Below are 20890 nucleotides of genomic sequence, written 5' to 3'. Positions count from 1 at the left end.
AGGCAAAGCAAAGGGGAATGGGAGAACCACGAGCCTCACCAGAACAAAATGCACGTCCTGAGTTTGAGGAGCATTTGTGCTCACACAGGGAGGCTCCCTCTTTTCCCTGGGAACAGCAAAACACCACGTAATCCAAAATAATCCCAAATAATTGGGAGGTGACTGCCTGAGAGAACGATGCCACAGGCAGCTACTGCAGGTGGGGCTGATGCTTGGAGCTCACTCCCCAAGCCTGGCTGCAGGAACAGCCCGTGCCCACGTGCCCAGCAGGAGGGTCCCCTGCCCCTCCCAGGACACGGGGGCTGAGCAGGGCCCAGAGCAGTGGGGATCAGGGGCCAGCACACCCCGAGACACCCCAGCAGCAGGTCCATGCTCCCAGCAGTCAGAGCTCTGTGTCTGGGCAACAGCAAACACCCACTGCACTTCTCTAACGTCATGGGCCAGAGATCAGGCGTCGCTCAAATGTTCCAAGTCGTTTAATTCTGGGGAAAAAGTGTTTTCAGATGTGTTGTAGGGGATTAAAGGCAGCTATGTGGAAATCATTACCCTGCACTAACACCACTCTGCTCTCTTAGCAGCTGCTAGGACAACCCCAAGAAAAATAACTTGACCTAGGTTAGTGCTGGGCCTTCCACATGGGGCTTGGTGGGAAACGGACCCATTTAACAGGACATCACTAAGAAAACAAAGTTGCAGACACCTTTTATCCCACTGTTTGTTTTCTAAAAGTCTCAAAGTCATTCTCAAAAGATTACTTGCATATGCTCACATATTTTACCAAAATGTTTTTTCACCTGGCAATGATCTGTAAGTCTCACTCTCAACATTTATAGAGCTGCTTTTAAGCTGCAAGAATTTCTCACTGAATTTCTAATTTCTCCATCCCCTTATAAACTAACATTTATCACTTGGGGAAGTGCCAGCCTGGATCCAGGACACTGCCATCTCTGACTGTGCAGCCACAAACCATAAGAATAATCACGTTGCTATATTTCACCCCAATCCACATGGTCTTGCCAGGAGGGTGACTCCAGGGTCCTGTCCATCTCCTGAACACTCTTCCCCTCCCACCAGGGCACATCACTATGCTCAGAACTGATTTTTATCGCTGATATGGCCATGAGCCTTCCAGGAGCTGAGCTCTGTCGAGAAGCAGCTACAGTCGATGCTTCACCTTCCCAGGACTGTGACCCTCACCACGACAACTGCAAGGTGTTGGATCCCCCCTGCGAGGCAGGAGAGCAGCAGGAGAGCTGAGCTCTGCTGAGCACCCCGAAGGACCTGCCTGGTCCAGAGCACATGAAGGAGAAGCTGCAGGATTTCTCCTCCTTCATTCCTCTCTCCTGAAACCATTGTGTACTGCCCTGGACAGCTGCCGGTTTTCCTCTCTATTAGTCCTCGAGGAGCTCCAGAGGGGAAGCTGTGATTCACTTTTTCAGTTGTACTTTTACTGGAAACTTGAGAACATACATTGTCATCCTTCCCATCTTCCAGCAGCGTGTCTGCACTGCTCACAGCTCAGGGACCCCAACACAACCTCCAGGAGCTGGGGGAGGTGGGAAGAACATCAACTACAGGAGGTTCCAGGGACTTTTGGGGCTACACATCCAGCAGATTTATTACTGGGCTTTCTCCCACAGAAACTTCCAGAGAAACTCCATCTCTGTACAGGGAGCAGGAATGAACAGAGAATCTTCATACTCCAGTTCTCCAAGCAGACTCAGCAGTGGCACAAACACCAAATTGAGAGGAAAAAAACTGCTTCCAGGATTTAAGGCAAAGTAGATCCCGTGCTACCTTGGCTTGGGATTCAACAGTTGGGAAGATGATGCTGGAACAGCTGCCTGATTTATCACCAGGGCAGCCTGAACCATTCCACCAAATCCTCATCAGTACCATCACCCCCTTTCCCACAGCCCAGGTGCTGTCCAGCCTCACTGAGCCCACCTGAACTCCTGGCCTCACATTTCAGAGCCACTAACCACGACCTGAATGCCCAGCCCTGATTCCAGGAATGCCCAGGTGATTCCTCACACCTTACATCAGTGCCCACATAAATGTCAGTTATATAAATCAACTCCTTTTGTAAGCTGAGGAGGATTTTCAACCATTGCAGGCCAGGAAGGTGACTGTGCTGCTTCACCTGCCACAGCCCCACTGCCCAGACACAGCCCTGCACGTGTCCAGGCAAAGCAGGACCTAAAAAAAGCCAAGGACAAAACACTCATTAACTTCAGATGGGTCAGGGGTCTCGCCAAGAAAGCTGAGAAAAAACAGGGGGTGTGAAGAAGGAGGGAGAACCCCCCCCAAGAGATTTAAATCATTGATAAAGGACAAAGAGATTTAAAAAAAATAAAAGAAATAAAAGAAATATCTGTTAGTCCAGCCTAAGAGCAGGGGCAGCTTCTCAGACACAAACACGGACTGGGGGCTGCAGGGGCACAGGAGAGCCACAGACCCCAACACCCCTGAAAAGCTGCAACATCCCCTTCCCAGCAGTTTTCCCTGTGTGGGCATGGGGCCAGCTCCTCCAGGAAAGCTGCAGCACAAGCCTTCACCCTCCCAGCTGGCAGAGGACAAAAGGTTCAGAAGAAGCTGTCGGGCTCGCCCTGGCCCTGTGGCACAGACGGGCAGGTCTGGGCAGTGCTGCCAAGGGCTTCCCAGCAGCCTGTGTCAGCAGGAACTGCGATGCCACGAGGTCTCACGCCCCACAGCCAAGGTCCTCTGGGTGCTCAGCCCTCTGTTCTCAAAAAATACGGCTACAACTCAATTTTCTGGTCTGGCTGGCAGAGCCACAGGGAGCAGGGCTCTGGGTGCTGCTCCCCATTGCAGTGGTTGGATGTCACATATTCACATCTGATCAGAAGCTGTCAGTTTTTCTCCTTCGGGACTGACTGGAGGAGCAGCTCCTGCCATGCAGCTGGATGAGAGAGAAACCATCAAACCCAGCATGACATTCCCAATGGCAGACAGTGCTGAAGTTCACATCACAACAGAAATCCCACTCACTTCAGTGGTTCCCTCCCACACACGGGGCAGAGCGATTGCCTGCACTCCATGGCAAAGTACCACACTCCAGTTGTTTATTCTACCCATGGGCAGTCCTCTGGCTATTTACATGTTTCCCACTAGTGTATCCAAATGTTTTATTAAAGCAGATTTGATAAATGGAATAATCAGCATCTCATCCCATCAAATTCAACAGCTCTCTGCATCCACAACACCTCCAAAACCCAAAGGGGCCATGTCGGTCTTGAGACACCCTGTCAGACCACCCAGGAACTCCCCGTTCTTGTCTTCCCCCCATTCTGACTTTCCTACCGAACTTTCTAATCAAAGGGCATTTACTGACCAGAGGGTGAAAACAAAAACTGTCTTGTTCTCTATCTCAGTAGCATAAAATGTCAAGGGTTGATGGAGAAAGGGCATGGGATGGCTGGGAGGCACCAAGGGCTGGAAGGGCACCAGGGGGCTGGAAGCCCTGCCCAGCTCCCTGCCCTCCCTCTGCACACACACCTGGCTGCAGGGACCCTGCTTTGGCAAAATAGAGCTAACACCAAATTTCACGTCTCTTCGCTCAAGACATACATCAAACAAGCTTGTTATTGCAAATCTATTTCAGACAAACACACTTATTTAAAAACAATCTCCCTGTGTCTGTTTGCAAACTGGATTTTGTTGAAGGCAGCACAGAGAGATGATTGTGCTTGGAGAGCATCCTCTGCCCAAGGGAAAAGACACTAATCCACACCCTGCTCTCTCCTGGACCTCAGGCTCACAGCAGGGTCCAGGGCTGGAAATGCACAGCTGTGACAAACAGCAGCAGCTGGACAGGCACACAGACCAACAAAGCCCTGTCAGTGCCCCAGGACACAGATCCCTGGGCAGGACTGGGTCACCCCACACCCCAGGAGGCAGGACCTGCAGAAGGGATCCACTCACACCGAGGAGGGAGCACCAGATGTACTTCCAGCAGTGACCTACACCTGGGCAGAGTCATCTGGATCCAACAGGTCACTGGGGAAACAGGAGAGAGATCCAAGAGCCGTGTCACCGTGCACTCACTTTGGGCCAAACTAAAAATAGCCCTAATAACGCATCACTGGAGCTGCTGTCCTCACTGCAGGAAAACAAACGACTCAGTTCTTCCTGTCAAGAGGAATGCCACTCTCATGGGCACCTCTGGGCACAGCCAAGGTGTGTTCTGCCCTCGGAGAAGCCACCAACCCGACCCAACAGTGTGATCTCCTCCAAGAGGAGCCACCCCGTGCTGAACAGCTCCTCACCATCACCAGCTCCTGCCTGTTCCTGCCTCGCACACTCTGGGCATTCAGTTTTGCCTGTGAGATACAAAAACCTTTCAAATCTGCATCGTCATTATGAAGACTTCAAGACCTGGCAGCTGTTCCAAGTGGAAAGCAAAACCACTGTCCTTCCTTGGCTGTGGGAAATTCCACCTGTGCGAAGGGTTTGCTTGCTTTTCTTGTTTTCTTTATTTCCCAGTGCTGAAGCCACATCATCCCAACACCGTGGGCTGTGCTTCAGCCAGGCAGCCTGGACACCCCTGCTGAGGAAGCACGAGGAACCACAGAGGCTTTGCTCCATTTATGGCAGCGCTGCCCAGTCAGAACCACAGGGTTTTCCAAGAAAACTATAAACAGCAAATGATAGCTCTTTACAGCAGGAAATGCCTCTTTAATCTGGAGTGGAAAACTATATCCACTTATTTAAACCTATTACAGATAACATTAGCCATTCATGAACCTTATAAGGAGCCCTCATTTTGCTTGGATGATTTGTGATTAACAACATTGAGCTCCAGAATTAATTTCAGCAGAAAGCAAAAAAAAAAAACCAAAACCCGAAACCAAAAAAGAAACAAACAAAAAAACCCCAGCCAAACTCAAGTCTTCATTTTGCCTCGAAATACTCTAAAAAGTGAATTTGGCCAGACCATCAAATGTGTATTCACTGAACAGATGTTTAGGAAAATGACAGGTGGATGTTAATGAAGGGAGAGGGTTTGTCCAAAGGAGATTCCAATCCCACTGCTACTCCTGCTTGAGTTGCTACAACTTCCCTTGGGTTGAAAGACTCAACCCAGGTCACAGCCTGGACAAGTCTTGCAAGGCACAAATGATAATCCACATGTATAAAAGAACAGAACCCATTTTTTGTATCAGTAGGCCATTAAAAATAATTTTGTTTTACTGTTTTTGAAAACGCGGGACAATTACTCAGACCATGGGGATGCTCCAAGAACTGAGCCTGAGGGCACATCTGCTCCAGGGCAGCCACAAGCCTTCAGCAAAGCTGACCCAGGAGCACATCCCAGCAAACCAACCTGTTCACAGAGAGCAGCAGCTGGTCCACACACGCTTTGATCTTGTTCTGTGCTTCCAGGTGTGTCATGTTCTCCGTGTTCTCTCCATTAATTGCCAGAATAACATCTCCTGGGCACAGGTCTGCCATGGCTGCTTTACTGCCAGGGTTAATCTGGGCAGAGAAAATAAAAGGGTTACTTAAAAGAACTCCAGGTTTAAAAAAAAAAACAAACACAAAAAAACCAACACCCAAAAAGTCCATTTTCTTAGAATAAGCTGCAGGTAAAAGGAATAGTTATTTCTGGAGAATATGTGTCTTGCCTACACTGAGGTTGGATGTCAGAGCTCTCAGCTCAGCCTCAGTTCTCCAAGGATCATCCTCTACAACAACACTCCATGGAATAAGAGACTTCAGTCAGTGTGTGACCAGATCCTCCCCTCACATTTGTCTCTTGCTTGAAATAATGGAATACCCTCTTTCCAGGGAGAAGCTCCACACTCCTTTGGCTTGCAGACCTTACATGATGCTGCAAGAATCAACCCCTAAAGAGCACAAGGAACCTCCTCTCTGGGTAACCACGCACAGAAGGTGAGTGCTGGCACTGTGACTGCCTGGGACAGGCCCTGCTGGACATCAGCTTTTCCTGACTGTCACCCAAATGACTCGTCTCCTTCCAGCCCTGCATGGACCCCATCCCTGGAGGAATTCAACAGAAGTGGCTCCTGAGGACAGGGTTTAGTGGCAGCCTTGGCAGTGCTGGGGTAATGGTTAGAGTTGAACATCTTTTAGATCCTTTCCAACTGAACAATTCCGTGATTCTATTCTATAAATATCACACAGCTTGTTAAGTCTCCACAATTCTTTCCTTCTGGTTTTGTGGGAGTGCCAGAACCTTACAAAACTCATAACTTCTTTCCTGAGGAACTAATGACGGGACCGGGTACCGTTTGTGGTCAGCCATGAGACCAACCCTGCAGCCCACAAAAGAGGTGCCTGAGAAATTACCATTTCATTTACATCATCCTAAATGTGCTTTTAATTTTTATAATGATATAAAAGGACACAAGGCGTGGTCAGGACAGGTAAATCTGTTGGTTTAAACTCTTAATAGCTGTGTGTTTGCCCTCTAATTTCCTCTTCAGTCATTCTGAGCATCTGCTAAGCAACCAACCACGTGGTTTATCAAGTGAGAAAGCACAGAGAGCCTGACTTCTGGTTATTCATGTCTCACTGCACTAAAGCAAGACAGGGTCTTTGCTTCTGCTTACTCTTGATTCACACAGGTATAATCCCCTATCTCAGGAGGGGGGTCTCTGCCCCAGTACACCTGCTTGAGACATCCAGACCACAGGAGCACTGCTCTACCCACCATCTGCCCCTGGGCACAGCTCACAGTGGTGCAGGATGGCACCCAGACACCAACAGACTGGGTATGGTTCTTCAGGCAGTTTGAGACCAAGTGGGGCCACCTGTTCCCCAGTGCCCGTGGTCTCCAGCCACCACAGGCCATCACTAAACAGGTATTTTAGAAAGGAGGCATGCACAGGTCCTGGCTTTCACCTTGATTTCTAGAACCCTGGAATGGTTTGGGTTGGAAGGAACCTGCAAGTTCACCCAGTTCCAACCCCCCTGCTGTGGTTGAGGACACCTTCCACCAGACAGAGCTGCCCCAAGCCCCACCCAACCTGGCCCTGAACACTTCCAGGGCGATTTGTTCTGTTTCCATGGGGCGTTCAAAGAGGATTTAATCTCAGCCCAACAGCCCTTGTGGATCCCCCTGGGGCTGCCCGTTGGACAGAGGCTGGTGAGCAGCAGGCAGCCCCTGGCATGACACAACCTGCTGCACTGCCCCCTGACACAACCTGACCTGCTGCCCTGCTCCCTGACACAACCTGACCTCTGCACTGCCCCCTGACACAACCTGAACTGCTGCCCTGCTCCCTGACACAACCTGACCTCTGCACTGCCCCAACACACAACCTGCTGCACTGCCCCCTGACACACAACCTGACTGACCTCTGCCCTGCTCCCTGACACAGCCTGACCTCTGCACTGCCCCCTGACACAACCTGCTGCACTGCCCCCTGACACAACCTGACCTGCTGCATTGCCCCCTGACACACAACCTGCTCTCTGCCTGACCACAGCCACCAACACCACCAAAACACCAGCCTGGAGGTGTTTGAGAAGCACTTTTGACATTTAAATAGAACTGGCAGCCCGAACTACAGCTTTTGTTGCATTGTCAGAGTAAATCAGCGTTTGCCATTTGCTCTTCAATAGTTCTGGCCGGGCTGTTTGGCTCCAGCAAACCTGCCAGGCCAGCCCCTCACAGGCTGCCCAGTGACTCAGCTCAGAGCAAACAACGGGAGGGGTTTTTCAGCTCCACACACAGGAGCTGTAGAGTTTTGACACAGGACATTTCAGCCCAGGACAGGATTATTTTTCCCCTGGTACGTTAGGTTTTTTGGAGCCATGTAAGACTACATCCATCCACAGGGCATTAGGGTCCTTCTACAGCCACAGGAGCTGCCAGACCCACCAGAAAGTCAACCAGAAGCTCCACCAGCACCTCCAAGGAAGCATCTGCATGTTCTTGCCTGCTGTTATCTGCTTCCCTCAGTGGCCACCCCACAGCCCTAGCTGCCAGCAGGCTTTTAGACTAACAGACCTTCAGCCTGACCCAGGACAGCTGTATTTTGTTCTTGTCCATTCAGTGCTGTCTAAATGTCTGATAGATTTGCCCCTGCACTGATCTTAACCAGATTGTAGCTCCCTTGGAGAATAAGCTGTTCATAAATGGGACTCCTAGCTTTTTCCTATTTTTAGATTCTGGTTTATTTCAAATTATTTTGGCAGTATTTGCATATTAGCATTTTATGCTTGCTGTGGAGATGACCGAGGGCTTGAAATGGAGCTGCACTCCCAAGAATTCATCAGTTTGAGATACAGCATCAGTGTCTCAACAGCGTGGGAGTCATTACTGTAATGTCTGTCAGGTCCAAAGTTTGTATTTTAGTGACTAATGTTTACAATACTTCAGACCAAGTTCACCTAACTCACAGCTGTGCACAGCCATTGACACCAAACATGCCACAGAAAGCCTGACGAGGTTGGTTTGGGGTCAGTGCTGTGCCCAAATCCTTCTACCTGCTTTGGACTTGGGTTAGTGCTGGCCTTGGCAGTGCTGGATTAACAGCTGGACTCGATGGTTTTAGAAATCTTTTCCCACCTAAACAGTCTGTGATTCTATGCCACTAGAGCCTGGCAGTGCACAGAGGTTTTGGGATGGAGCTTGTACCAGAGCCACTCACTTGAGACTCTCCAGAGGGGCCTCGGGTGTGCCCTGAGCTGTAACCTCAGCGTGTGTGACACCACCGAAACACAGATGAGTTTGAGAGTAACTGGATACATTGTGAGGCTGAAAACACTGACAGAAAACCTGCACTGAGCCACTGCAGCCTCGTGTTCCTGAAAGGGGCCTCCAGAGGAGCTGAGGCTCGAGGATAGGAGAGGATAAAGAAAAACCACGATAAGATTTTATTTGAAGTTCTCCATCTGTGCCAAGAGCAAACCATTTCAAAAATCAAGGTTGGATGAACACAGACCAAGACCAGACTGATGGATACATAACTCAGGGTGCTGTGAGTGATCCCCCACCACAGGCAACACCAAGTGCCCTAAAGCCAAGTCCCAGCTCACGCACCAGGGCCTCACACGGGCTCTGTGTGTGCCATGCCCCATCTTGCCCAGGCTGGGTGCCTGCCAGGATCTGGGCTGCTTCTCTGCTCGTCTCCAGTGAAGAGCTCAGGCAGGGCAATTCCACACCAGCCCAGGGCCTCCCACCCTGCTGACCCCCAGGGCAGCAGCCCCACGCAGGGGTTGGTGTTTCAGAGCCAGAGCAAGGTGCTGGTGTGGAATTCCATGGGGGGACAGGGGACTCTCATCCCCTGGGCTGCAGCAGCTCCAGGGTCTTGCTCCCTCTGAGGCCACGTAGCTCTCCAGGAGCTCTGCTCCTGCCGTGGGACAGCAACCTCAGTACCCCTTCAGAGCAGTCAAGTGTATGCACTGAGAGCCAAAACCACAGCAAACACCACGGGCTTAAAGAAACGTAAATATTTTTACTGTAATTCCCCTACAGGGTTTTCTTTTTCGACCAGGCAAGAACCCTGCCTCCTCTGGAAGCTCTGAGCTCCCAAGGACAACCTCATGCAGCAGCAAAACAGCACTGAGCTGGTTATTGCTGCCCTGCACTCAAAGGTATCTTCCCAACAACATAAATCCAAAGCCAACTGATGGAGACTTTTGGTGAAGTTTCCCAAGATCGTCATGCCAATCCCAAAAAGCATATTATTCTCCCTAATCCCATCAGGACAAGTCTCATTTGTGACATCTTTATGTCCCCCACGTAGCACTGTGCTTCAAAAAATACCAGAGGTCCAATATTGGTTCCTATCTCAGTGCTTTCTATTATTCCAGAAGGAAAAAGAGAATTTTAAAGAAAGACCCCCCCAGTAAACAGCCCTTCTCTCACTGTCCTCTGCCTCCTCAGTCACCATGGGAGGTTTGGTGACGGCGCTGGAAGCATCATTCCCACACCCAGCACGACTTTTGCCAACTCATCAACAAGGGAACTCTCTCCATAATTATAAGCATTTTTTTAAAATAAGTTTTTCCAATTATTTTCTCCACCACCTTTCCCAAGATTTCCACCCACCTCTCTGCCCTTCTCCAGGGAGGCCAGCCTTCAGCAGCCCCCTCCCCAGCCAAGAGGATATTCTGATGCTATGGAACAGACTGGGAAAAGCCCAAGGCCAGCAGCAGCTCCCTTATCTGGCCACTGGAGCCTCGTTAGGATTTACTAAGTGCTGGCATCTGACAGCAGGCCAGTAAATAAAGCACATTAAGGAACTGCCTTGTGCTTAACCCAAGCCGCTGGTGTTGGAGCCGTGCAGTCTAATTTAGTCAGCAAGATTATTCACACCCAGAGTGGTTTACTCTTGAAACACAGCTAGTGTTCTGCTGTCTGCCCTGGAGCCTGACCACACAAGGGTGCCAGGGCTGGGAGAGCACTCAGAGCAGGGCAAAGTCCCCGTGCCTGGTGCCTGCACCCCCTGCCCATGCAGGGATGGACCCCTGCCCACACAGGGACGGCTCCACTCTGCTCAAGCCATCTTTAGAATTGGGCCAACACCACAAGCTGAAACAATCAACACTTTAGTGAAAGGTTAATTTGTTTTATTAACTTAATCCCTCTTTATTTTTACTCTTTTCCCCAGAAATCTGCCTCTGAAGTCACCTGTGCCAGGACACAAGGACAAGGGATGCAGCTCCTGGGTGCCTGCACAGCCCCAGCACAGCCATGGGAAAGATTAACTCAGTCTTTATTGTCCCAGCTGTTTTCTCTCAAATCAACAAAAGGTGTCTATTCTGGCCCCTCACACCACTCACTTAGATAAAGGCAGCAGCTTTCTGTCAGCCACATCTTCTTCACTTTTAGTAAGAAGTGCTCCTCTAATGCATCCTATCAGTGAAGGAATCCTATCCTATCATGACCCTCTTCCCAGGATTTAATGGGTTAAAAGGTGCAATCCCAAACAAACCTCCACAGACCACACCACCCTTCCCTTAAATAAATGGTAGTTTGTTGCAGGCAAGGCTGGGGGAATTTTCTGTTCTGCAAGTGTGATCAAAAGGGCCTGATTAAAGTATTCAAGAGGCTTTCAAGATAGTGTGACAAATTTTCAGCTTTTAAACAAAGCCAGCCTGTTTGTGCTACAGGGCAGGAGATGATCTACATAGCTACATCTTTTAAAACAGGAAAAACCAAGAATCAAATGACTAACTAATGAAGATAAATTCCCCAAATCCTTAAACATTCTTTCCAGGGATTCTCTTCAGCTTTTCAAAGCCTCCTGCTTTGAACTCACGTATATTCTGTGCCAATCCATTTGCATTTTTCTAGTTGTTTATATAAAGTCTGATGCACCAAGGCATTATTTAGGTGTGCTCACAGCCCAGTAAATGAAGAACACTGTTTATGCAGTGTGGATTCATTTAACTATTGAAGAAAATAAGAAGCTTAAAACACAAAAGGGAAAGAAGCGGCGTACAAGTGTTATAAAAGGCAAGACACTTGAAAATCCTTTTGAATCCAAATTTAGAAACAGATCCATAGTGCAGATCCTAACCCAGCTCAGAGCTGAGGTCTCTGTACAAAGAAAGGCTGAGAACCAATGAAACTGGATATGGGTTTTACAGCAAACAGCCTCTAACCCAAGTGCAAACCTCAAAACGTGGATTGAGAAAGACAAGGAAGGGACCCACAAGGATCATCTGGTCTATTTTGTCAACAACTGGCTTTCTCAGCCCAAGGGCACACAGCTCCAGCAGCACTCAGAGCACAGGCAGCAGCACCTCACAGCCTCCCACAGTCCCCAGGACCCCCTCACCCCTTCCTCCAAGGACGAGTTACAGAGACGCTGTTTCACTGCCCAGAATGGCCCCCCTTCACCCACACAGCTGCTACTGCACTTAAATCTGCTTTAGGTTCACTCTGCTGTGTCAGGGAGCAAGGCCAGGGCGGGCCAGCCTGCCCTGGGGACACTGGTGAGGTGTGGGTGTCCTTGGAGCATCACATCCTGCAGGCACCACTGGGCAAACCAGGTTCAGCAGCACCAGAGAAAGTGTTTATGGCCATAATTGCTGCATCTCCCTCAGAGCTTTAGGGCTCAGCTCCCCAGGGATGCCTCCCCCTCCAACACCCCCCAGCAAGCACCAGGGCTTCCCGAACCCTCCTCAGGAGCAAACCTGAGTGCTGCACAGAAGACATGTGGGGGCTGCTTGGAGCTTCCCTTCCAAACCAGCAGCCTCTGGGCCAGGAAGGCAGCTGGTGTTTTCTGTTCCAGCAGAAGGGAAGTGGCCACGGGGCCATCTCCAAACAGAAGAAAATTCTCCAACATAAAAAGTTGAATTCAGTTGGTGAGCAAACCTGAAGCTTCATTCTCTCTGCAGCACTGAGAGCAGCATCCTGCAAACCTCCCAGGGACCATCTCCTCTGGGTGCCCTTTATCCACCGCTCCTGGAGCCAACTGTTCAAGACAGCTTCTCTTTTAGCACTGCCCATATCTGATAATTAAGAATAATGACTTGAAATAATCTCTAATCTGGTGTATTTTGCTTTCTGAAGCTCACCCTGTAAAATGTCATTGGCACATAATCTGCTATCAGTCCACACAACATGTAAAACCACTTAAGGCTTAATGGGTGTGAATGGGAGCTGCTCTGGTTGACAGGAAGGATCGTGTGGCACGGGCTGTGAGGCGTCTTTATGGTGCTTGGAAAATTCATTTCTCCACGGGGAGAAAGTGGGGTTTATTTTGGGTCTCTGCGGGATGCTGAAGTTCCTCAAATGCCACAGTGTGGCACAACATCTTTGCAATTGCTCAAATAACACAGTGAAACCTGGGTTTGCTTGAAGTTCTGTGTAAATTCTGAAGTAGAAGCCAAACACAGCCTTATCTACCAGGGCTTGGGGTGAGTGGGGTGGCAGGGGCTGTGTACAAACCCCCTGCACAAACAAGCCCTGGGGAGATACGGGGTTTGCTCTGCACACATCTGGCACCAACCACAAATCAAGCAGAGTGTTTTTTTCTGTGAACATGTTTGTTTTAACCTTTTCTTATCAACACTGCCAGAGCTTGAGAGATCTACTGTTTTCCTTCACACTCCAGCACCTGTGGTCACAGATGACTTAAAAAATAAAAACGTTCTCAATAGGTGTTTGGGTATCTAAGAACCATGAGTCAATTTGTTTTGAGAGCTTGGAAATCAGACAAATTCAGTTAGAAATATTATATTTCAGAGGACTCGTGCCTTCTAGGATTTCCTGTGACTCTTGTAGACTTGTGATATGGATTTTGCCCCCCAGCTACCAAAAATGAAATTAAATTGCATTGATCTGCATTAATTCCACACAATCCATAATGCCATATTTGTGTGAAAATTAAAGGACTGATCTAATCCCAGCAGGACCAGGGTTATAACTATCTGTTCTGTTATACAGCAACAAAAAGTTTGGGAAGAAAAGAATAATTGCACATATTTCCCCCTGTATGCTTCCTACACTAACAGAGCCTTTCTAGTAAGCTTCTGTCTAACTTTATTCTCCTTCACCCACTTTATCAAGTGGGATTAACTGCACACTTTTACAAAGTAGCTCTGAATACCTGTCCCAACAGGCAATCTTTCAATCTTCAAGGAGAACTGACATCACCATCCCTTAAAAGCAAACCAAAAAGAAAGGGGAGGAAAAAGAAAAAGAAACCCAAACCCACAAACCCCCAAATCCCAACCCAAAACACCCAGTGCCACTGAGCCCATTCTGCTTTGTCCAGCCTGGCAGAGGCCCGGCGTGTTTTGAGGGTGTGCTGGGTTTATTTTGCTGCCTTGCCCCAAGGTCAGACCTTGCCTGAGTGGATCTACATGAATCATTCTTTCCGCCTGCTTTCCCACTCAGGATTATCAGTGTGCTTGATTACAGTAATTAGCATTAGGGTTTCATTCCAGCATATTCCACCATTGCTGTCTCCTGAACCAGCACCAGCATTTATCCTTCTCTTTCGGTTATTAAAAAGAAGCCTTGGTGACAGAAGCACTTCAGCAGCAAACATATTTGTGACATATTTGTTAGTTCTTATCTGTAGCTCAGATTAACTGCTCTGTACCAGCACAGCTTCACACGGAACCACCCAGACCTCTCGCCCCAGGGCTCACAGGGACGGGGAGAACGACGAAAATCCACAAGCAAAATATTTCCTTCCACTTAAAAAAAAATCATCCCGCTTGAAATGCTGGAACAAACATGACTGTGCAGCCAGCTGAGGGACAGCTTTCATCACTCAGCCCCACACAGGCAGCACACCCACCAAAGGTCAGCAGGAATCAGCTGGGGGCCTGCTTTTGGGATTCATCAACACAGGGGCTACTTCAGACCTGCTGGGAGATCTGAACAGAGTGCATAATTTCCATTTAATAAACTATCAAATACATAAAAATTACATGGGGAACCAGGAAAAACCTTGTGGAAATCAAAGGGAAAAGCCCTGTTCCCTTTGCTGGTGTCTCTGGTCCTTGCCTTCTCCACCAACATATGTGGAGTTCCTGTAGAAACCAAACCTGCACCCCCAGCCCTGGGTCTGGGCAGCCCTTGGTGCTCTGCCATCCCCTCTCACACCAGAACAAACCTCACAGGCCACCCCAGAAATTATCACCCCGAGTGTGTTCTCTCTGCATTCAAACAGGATCACAGCAACACTCGGGCATTTGCTGGCTGCCCTGACAGAGTCAACAAAACCACTTTTACTGGAATTCCTTCCTCAGCAGAATTCCTTCTTGAGTATCCTAACCTTTAACAGGACACGTCTCTGCTCAAATGCAAAAGCTGCTTAAGTTTAAAAGTCAACCTTAACTCAAACAATACCTGGATAATGGATTGCAGACCAATTATTTCTCACCCTTCTTGTGTTACAGTTCCAAGAAACTGAAAATTGCATTTTTGCTGCTCCACCGGAGACCAGTGGGTAAACTGATGTTGAGGCCAGCAGATAAAGGAAAAACTGTATTAAAATCTCATTTAAAAATACTGGAATTGGCCCATTTGTCAGTTATCTGTTTAGCCAAGTAATTTAGCTACGATTCCAAAGCAGCAAGTGCGTGGATTAGCACTGGCAGAGGTGGGCAGGTGACGACATCGACTGCTCCAGAGCTGGACAAGTGAGTTCAAGTGATTAAACACTCTCAGCTCCTCCAGTTACGCTAATGACTGATTAGCTTTTAATCCAGGCAAGGGGTAGATCAGCTGTGATCCCACACAGAACCACAGCACTCACTGATGTGGTTACAAGTGCAGGACTGAGAACAGCTGAGAGAGTTACTCCATTCCTGAGCCGTGGCTGCTGGTCAAAGGGAATGTTGTCCTTACCTGGAGTAAGAGCTGCAGGGAACCCCCTTTCCCAAGGGGCCAACACAGCCCCCAGTGTTTGACCTGCTCAGCCAAGGGAAAGCAGCTGTCGGCTGCTAGAAATTTAATTAAGTCTTAAACCCACTTTCTATCAAGTCATTAAGGCCAACTCTAATCAGATCTCCTGGATCATTCCCTACTTCTGTAAGTATCCTTAGGAGGAGTAACCATTAATCATGTGGTGTACTACACCTGGTGTTAGCCTACTGTAACAGGGGGGATAAAACAAGCTGAGTTCCCCCCCCCAGCATAGCCTGGGGCTACAATTCCCTTCCCAGCACTGACAACACACCAGCATCACCCTGCAGGGCTGTGTACCCCCAAAACCAGCCCAGCAAACTCCATCCCTCCTCATCTGGGTCCTCCTGGAAATACAAGAAGAAACAGGGGATGAAAGGGGAGCCACAGCACACCTAACTTTTCATGTGACCACATGAGAGAGGTGCCCTAAGCACACCCTGCTGGATTTGCATTTATCTTTAACAATGAAGAACTCAACAACCCAACTGGAGCCCTGGCTTCTCGGGGGCAGAGCTCTGCACCAGCTGCTCCCAGTCACTGGAGCAATCAGGTCTTTACCCCTTGCCACTTATGACTGATCAAATCACAGAGGGAAGGGACCTGTTTTCAAGAAAGAGATCATTGCTTGATATCACAAGCACATTTTAAACAGCTGCAAGGGATGGACTGAACCCCATCAGCTGCACCTGCACAGACACAGCCACCCCACAGGGGTAAGGGCCAAAACAAACCCTTGTGAGAGGCAAGTCCCACCCCACAGCAGGATTCGGTGATTGTCATGTTCTGTGCTGCCAAATCCATATTTTTTTCAAGTTTCTCTCTTGACAATACTGTCCCAAGCCACTTTTGTGGCCCACTCTCAGCTGTCCCTCCTGCCCTGTGCCGGGTGCCTCTCCCTGCCTGGCACTGCTGTGCCTCCCGCTCAGCTCAGCCTGGCAGCTCCTTTCACACCAACTGCTTCACTGTTTCCCCCTCTGGAAGTGACACTTTGGCTTCAGGTCCCACAAATGCCCCACTAAGAAACTCTGCCTTCACTTAACCTGGAGCTGCCACACGTGGCCAGGCTTTGCAGAGGAAGCTGCACCTTCCATGCCCCCCCAGCAGAGCATCCCTGCTGGGCCAGCAACACATCCCTGCACTGCTACAGCAGGGGAGAGGGCTGGAGCCAAATGGTTTCCTGCAGAAGCTCAGCAAAGAGTACAGAAAACCAACATAACAATGACCAAAACATTTTTTTTCCACAAACCCTACACAGACAGATTTGTATTTTTTAAACAGGCAGCCAGCCTCCAGCACCCAGAGCTGAATGTGGGTGGCTCTGGATGCCTCAAATCCCAAACTGCAACCCGATTTCCCAACACAGCCAGTCCAGGGAGGATGTTTGCAAAGCTGTACAGTCCAAATACCTCATGGCACGCTGATCCTCAGCCCCCCTTGGGCCCAGCAGTGGGGTGCAAACCCACATCCCTCGGGCAGCCCAGCACACCCAGAGCTTGTCAGCATCCTGGGCTCACAGCTTGATGTGGCACTCCCAGAGTGTGGTCCTGCCTCCTGGCAGAATTTCTGCCTTTCCAAAGATGTTTGTAATTTCATGGCATTTTAGTATAAAACAAATAAAATAGAAAGTAAAGAAGAAAGGCACTTTGAAGGGAGCAGAAGTCAGCCAAAAGCCTCCACAATTAGCAAGAGGCTCCCTCCCTCCTGCAGTGAGCCAGCCTGAGCAGGGGGCTGGGGCTTTCCCATCCCCACAGACAGGGAGCCCCCAGCCCCCTTGCTGGGTTTCAAAACAGAAAGAACAGATTTCCTGGGCAATTACAGAATGAAAGGGAATATGGCACCACACCAGCCACGGTCAGTCCTCTGCACAGTAGCAGGGTTGCAGAGACCCACCACCAAGCAAAGCCCTGGCTCCCTGGGGAGCCCTCCAGCAGCCCCTTCCTGCATCCCCAAGGCCAGGACCTGCAGCAGAAGCTGTTTTTTCCCCAGTTCTAACATTGTTGGGTACTATTTGCAAAGCAAGTGAGGTCTTTTCTCATGTTAAGAAACTAGAGCCTAAGCAGAATACCTTATATCTATATTTACATCCCAGCAAGTTGTTTATCACCCTCCAGGAGCAGCTGTTGGAGTTCAGCAACATCAGAGCATCACCTCGCTCTTCAGTGGGAGCAGAATTAAAAAAGGATCCCATTTAAAAGGCTGCCACATGGAATAACACCCTACAACTTCTTTTATTACAGCTCTCCGTGAACCATGGCAAGATTGGCCTAATGAGAATCAACCTCCTCACACCTCCCAGGTTTGCTGAATCAAACAAGGAATTTGGCAAGCCACCTGTCTAGGCAGAAGCAGACTTCGTTTTTTCTTGTTTAATATTAAACTAATTTTTTTTTCAAAGTAACAGGAAAAGAGGCTCACTCCACTAAGCCGAGATGTTCATTTTCCCAGCAGGGATATTTTTACAGTTGCCAAGAGGTGGTTTGTGATACAACCCATGTTACCAGTGGAGAAAGAGAACTTGCCATGCCCAGGAGGCACAGGCTGAGCCCCAGACGCCAAGTGCCCCCCGCCCGGCACAGACCCCCAGCTCTGAGCAGCCTCCTGCCCACCCCTGCAGCACAGCCAGCCCCGCCAGCTGCTGCTCCCTGCCCTGCCCTGCCCTTCCCTCTCCATCCATCTCCTCCTGTTCCTCCTCCAAAACAGCCCTCCCTGGAGCACTGGGAAAGGGACAGTCCAAAGCAAAACCAGAGGCAGAGCTGTGCAACAGGCGCGTTTTAACTCAAATACAGACTAAATCTCTTTAAAACACGCTCTCTTCCATAATTATTTCTTTGAAACTCAGGGTACATGTTTTCTCTGTCACAGCTTTGGCAGATGAAGGAAACGACGGCAAACAGCTTGCGTGCGTTACACCAATATTTTTAAGTTATAGCTCCTTTCAAAGCCTTTCAATACACTCAGTGTTTGTTCCAGCACTTCAGCAGCAGCTACCCAGGGGAGCTCGGCAATCCTGCACAGCCCGACACGCCGGGAAGGCAGAGCAGCCTGGGGCACCCAGCCCTTTCCCGGGGCAGCCCGACGGCGCTGGAAACTCCAGTGCCCGCAGGAACATGCCCAGCTCAGACACGGCACCTCATCCATCACACAGCCCATCGCACCGCCTCGCCGGGCTCCTTCCCGCACGGGGGACGGGTTGTTTTCACATATATCTACACACAAAGCCTTTTTCAAGCTATCTGCGGCGCCTTAGCAAAGAAGTTTCCAGAATACATCTTTGTGAGGTTAAACACAAGTGTGAGTACACTTACACAGTAATTACTACCAGCCCGCAGGGACCCCAGAACACTGCAGCCTGCGCGGAGAAACTTCTTGCTGACTTAACTCATGCCTTCCTTACAAACCCCAACAGCCTGTGAACTCAGTCCAGGGCGTGAATCCAAACCCTCTGAACACTAAAAACTTTGAAAGCGGATCTTTATGAATTAACAACCAAAAAAAAAAAAAATAAATAAAGCATGGAGAACGCTGTAACACCGGGAAAAGCGGCTGAAACGGCGCTGGGTTTTGAGGAGACTGTATTTGGATGTATATAGACTAACGTGAAGTCAAAAAGAGCCCCAGCGCTGATAGCCGGTGGCCGACCCCGGGTACCACCCGCCGCATCCCCGCCGCCCATCACCTGCGGCCGGTGCCCTCCCCGCTCCGCGCCCCTCCGAGCTCACCCTGGAGATGGTCAGCGGGGCGCTGAAATCTTTGCCGCCCACCAAGCGGAACCCCCACGGCGAAGGGCCGCGCAGGACCACCGAGTGGGACATCGCGGCGGGCGCTCCCTGCCCGCGGGCGGCTCCGGCTCCACTCGCGGTCCCGCCGCGGCTCCGAGCGCCGGGACCCGCCGGACCCGCCTCCCCAGCTCGGCCCGCCCGCAGGGCGTGTCGGGGGGGCGGGACCGACCCCTCCCGGCCGGCGTCGGGGGGAGCTTTAGTGCGATTTACCCCTGAAACCTTTTACAAGTGGGGTTCGGAGCGACTGCTCACAGGAGTAAAGTTATAGTACTTCACTAGTAGTAAAATATACTTTACTTGATGTGGTCAAAGCCCCCCTCACTGCACTTTCATCCTCTGGAGTGGAAAGAAAATGATGTAATAGGTCAGTAACCGTGTAGTCGTGACTGTTTTATTCATCACAATAAGTCTCTTTAAGGAGAAAAAAGTTCAAGAAAATAATCAGATTTCATGAAAAGCCATTTGGGAATTCTTCCTGGTTATTGCTTGGGCAAAAGATAAACCTCCAAGAAAATAATCACACAATGATCTGGGCTGGGAGGGATCTTAAAGCTCGTCTACTTCCAAAGGCCCTGCCATGGGCAGGGACACCTTCCACCAGCCCAGGCTGCTCCAAGCCCTGTCCAACCTGGCCTTGGACACTTCCAGGGATCCAGGGGCAGCCACAGCTTCTCTGGGCACCCTGTGCCAGGGCCTCCCCACCCTCACAGGGAAGGATTCCTTCCCAATATCCCATCTAACCCTGCCCTCTGTCAGTGGGAAGCCATTCCCCCTTGTACTATCTCTCCAGGCCCTTGTCCCAAGTCCCTCTCCAGCTCTCTTGGAGCCCATTTGGCACTGGAAGGGGCTCTAAGGTCTCCCTGGAACCTTCTCTTCTCCAGGCTGAACAGCTCCAGCTCTCTCAGTCTGTCATAGCAAAGGTGCTCCAGCCCTCAGAGCATTTCATGGCCATTGTAGCCCAACATCCCTGTGTCCTTGCAGGGGTCTCTGGGCAGCACCCAGCACAGCAGAGCATCCCTGTGACTGCTGGAGCACCACGGAGATGTCCACGCTGCCAGAGGGTGTATAAAGGGATGGCTTGCAGGCACAGAGGTGGGGTGGGTGGCCAGCACAGCTGCTCAGCACGTCCCCCAGAAGCTGAGAAGAAATCTCAAAATGCCTGTAAAATCTCCCTCTCTTCCTGAAAAGGGCTGGACCGGAATATCCCACTTCAAAAAAGGGACCTAACAAAGGGTTCATTGTTTGGAAAGTCCAGTTTCATCGACACCTTCTCGCTGCCCGGATTCTGTGAGTTTGATTTATGTGCCATTTGCTGCAGAGTCCCTTTGCTCGTGACCCGGGAAGGTTTGTGTGACCGTCTCACCGCTGTGCCCGTGTTACTGGGCTTTGCTCTGGGACAAGAGGGGAGCTGTAACTTTTAAACATGCTCCTGAGCCCTCCTGCAGCTTTGGGATTTAGCCACATGAATCCAGCGCTGTGTTACAAACCTGAAACACAACGTACTTTGTTTGCTTTGCGAGGAAGGTGCCTGCAGAGGAGAGGTCCAGCTGCAGCTGGTACCAGCAGAGCTTTCCACTACTCTTTGTTCCTCACAGGCATGTGCCTCCACCAAGAGAGGCTGCACAAGCTGACTTTTGTCTGGGTGATGAATCATACCTCCTCATTCCTGCGTGATATCACCCAGCCTGCAGCAGCCTGGGAGTAGGCTGGTCTGAGGTTTCCTTGCTTGTGTTAGAAAATCCGC

At 50.0% G+C, this 20890-nt stretch overlaps 1 protein-coding gene across 1 annotated transcript in view; it reads right to left on the bottom strand.

Annotated features, from left to right (window-relative positions):
* Window positions 1-19277, bottom strand: part of PDLIM4 (PDZ and LIM domain 4) — a 42785-nt gene extending 23508 nt beyond the window's left edge. The window contains exons 1-2 of the mRNA XM_064672266.1: window positions 19087-19277; window positions 5345-5496 (exon numbers count right to left, since the gene is read on the bottom strand). Of these exons, the coding sequence (XP_064528336.1) occupies window positions 5345-5496; window positions 19087-19179 (245 nt within the window). The 5' untranslated portion in view covers window positions 19180-19277. The remainder of the gene's footprint in view (window positions 1-5344; window positions 5497-19086) is intronic.
* Between the last annotated feature and the right edge of the window lie 1613 nt (window positions 19278-20890).

This window comes from Pseudopipra pipra, chromosome 15, assembly GCF_036250125.1.
Source record: "Pseudopipra pipra isolate bDixPip1 chromosome 15, bDixPip1.hap1, whole genome shotgun sequence".
NCBI classification, from domain to species: domain Eukaryota; kingdom Metazoa; phylum Chordata; class Aves; order Passeriformes; family Pipridae; genus Pseudopipra; species Pseudopipra pipra.
The sequence above is the reverse complement of the archived record's forward strand: the minus strand, read 5'-3'. Positions and strand labels throughout refer to the sequence as shown.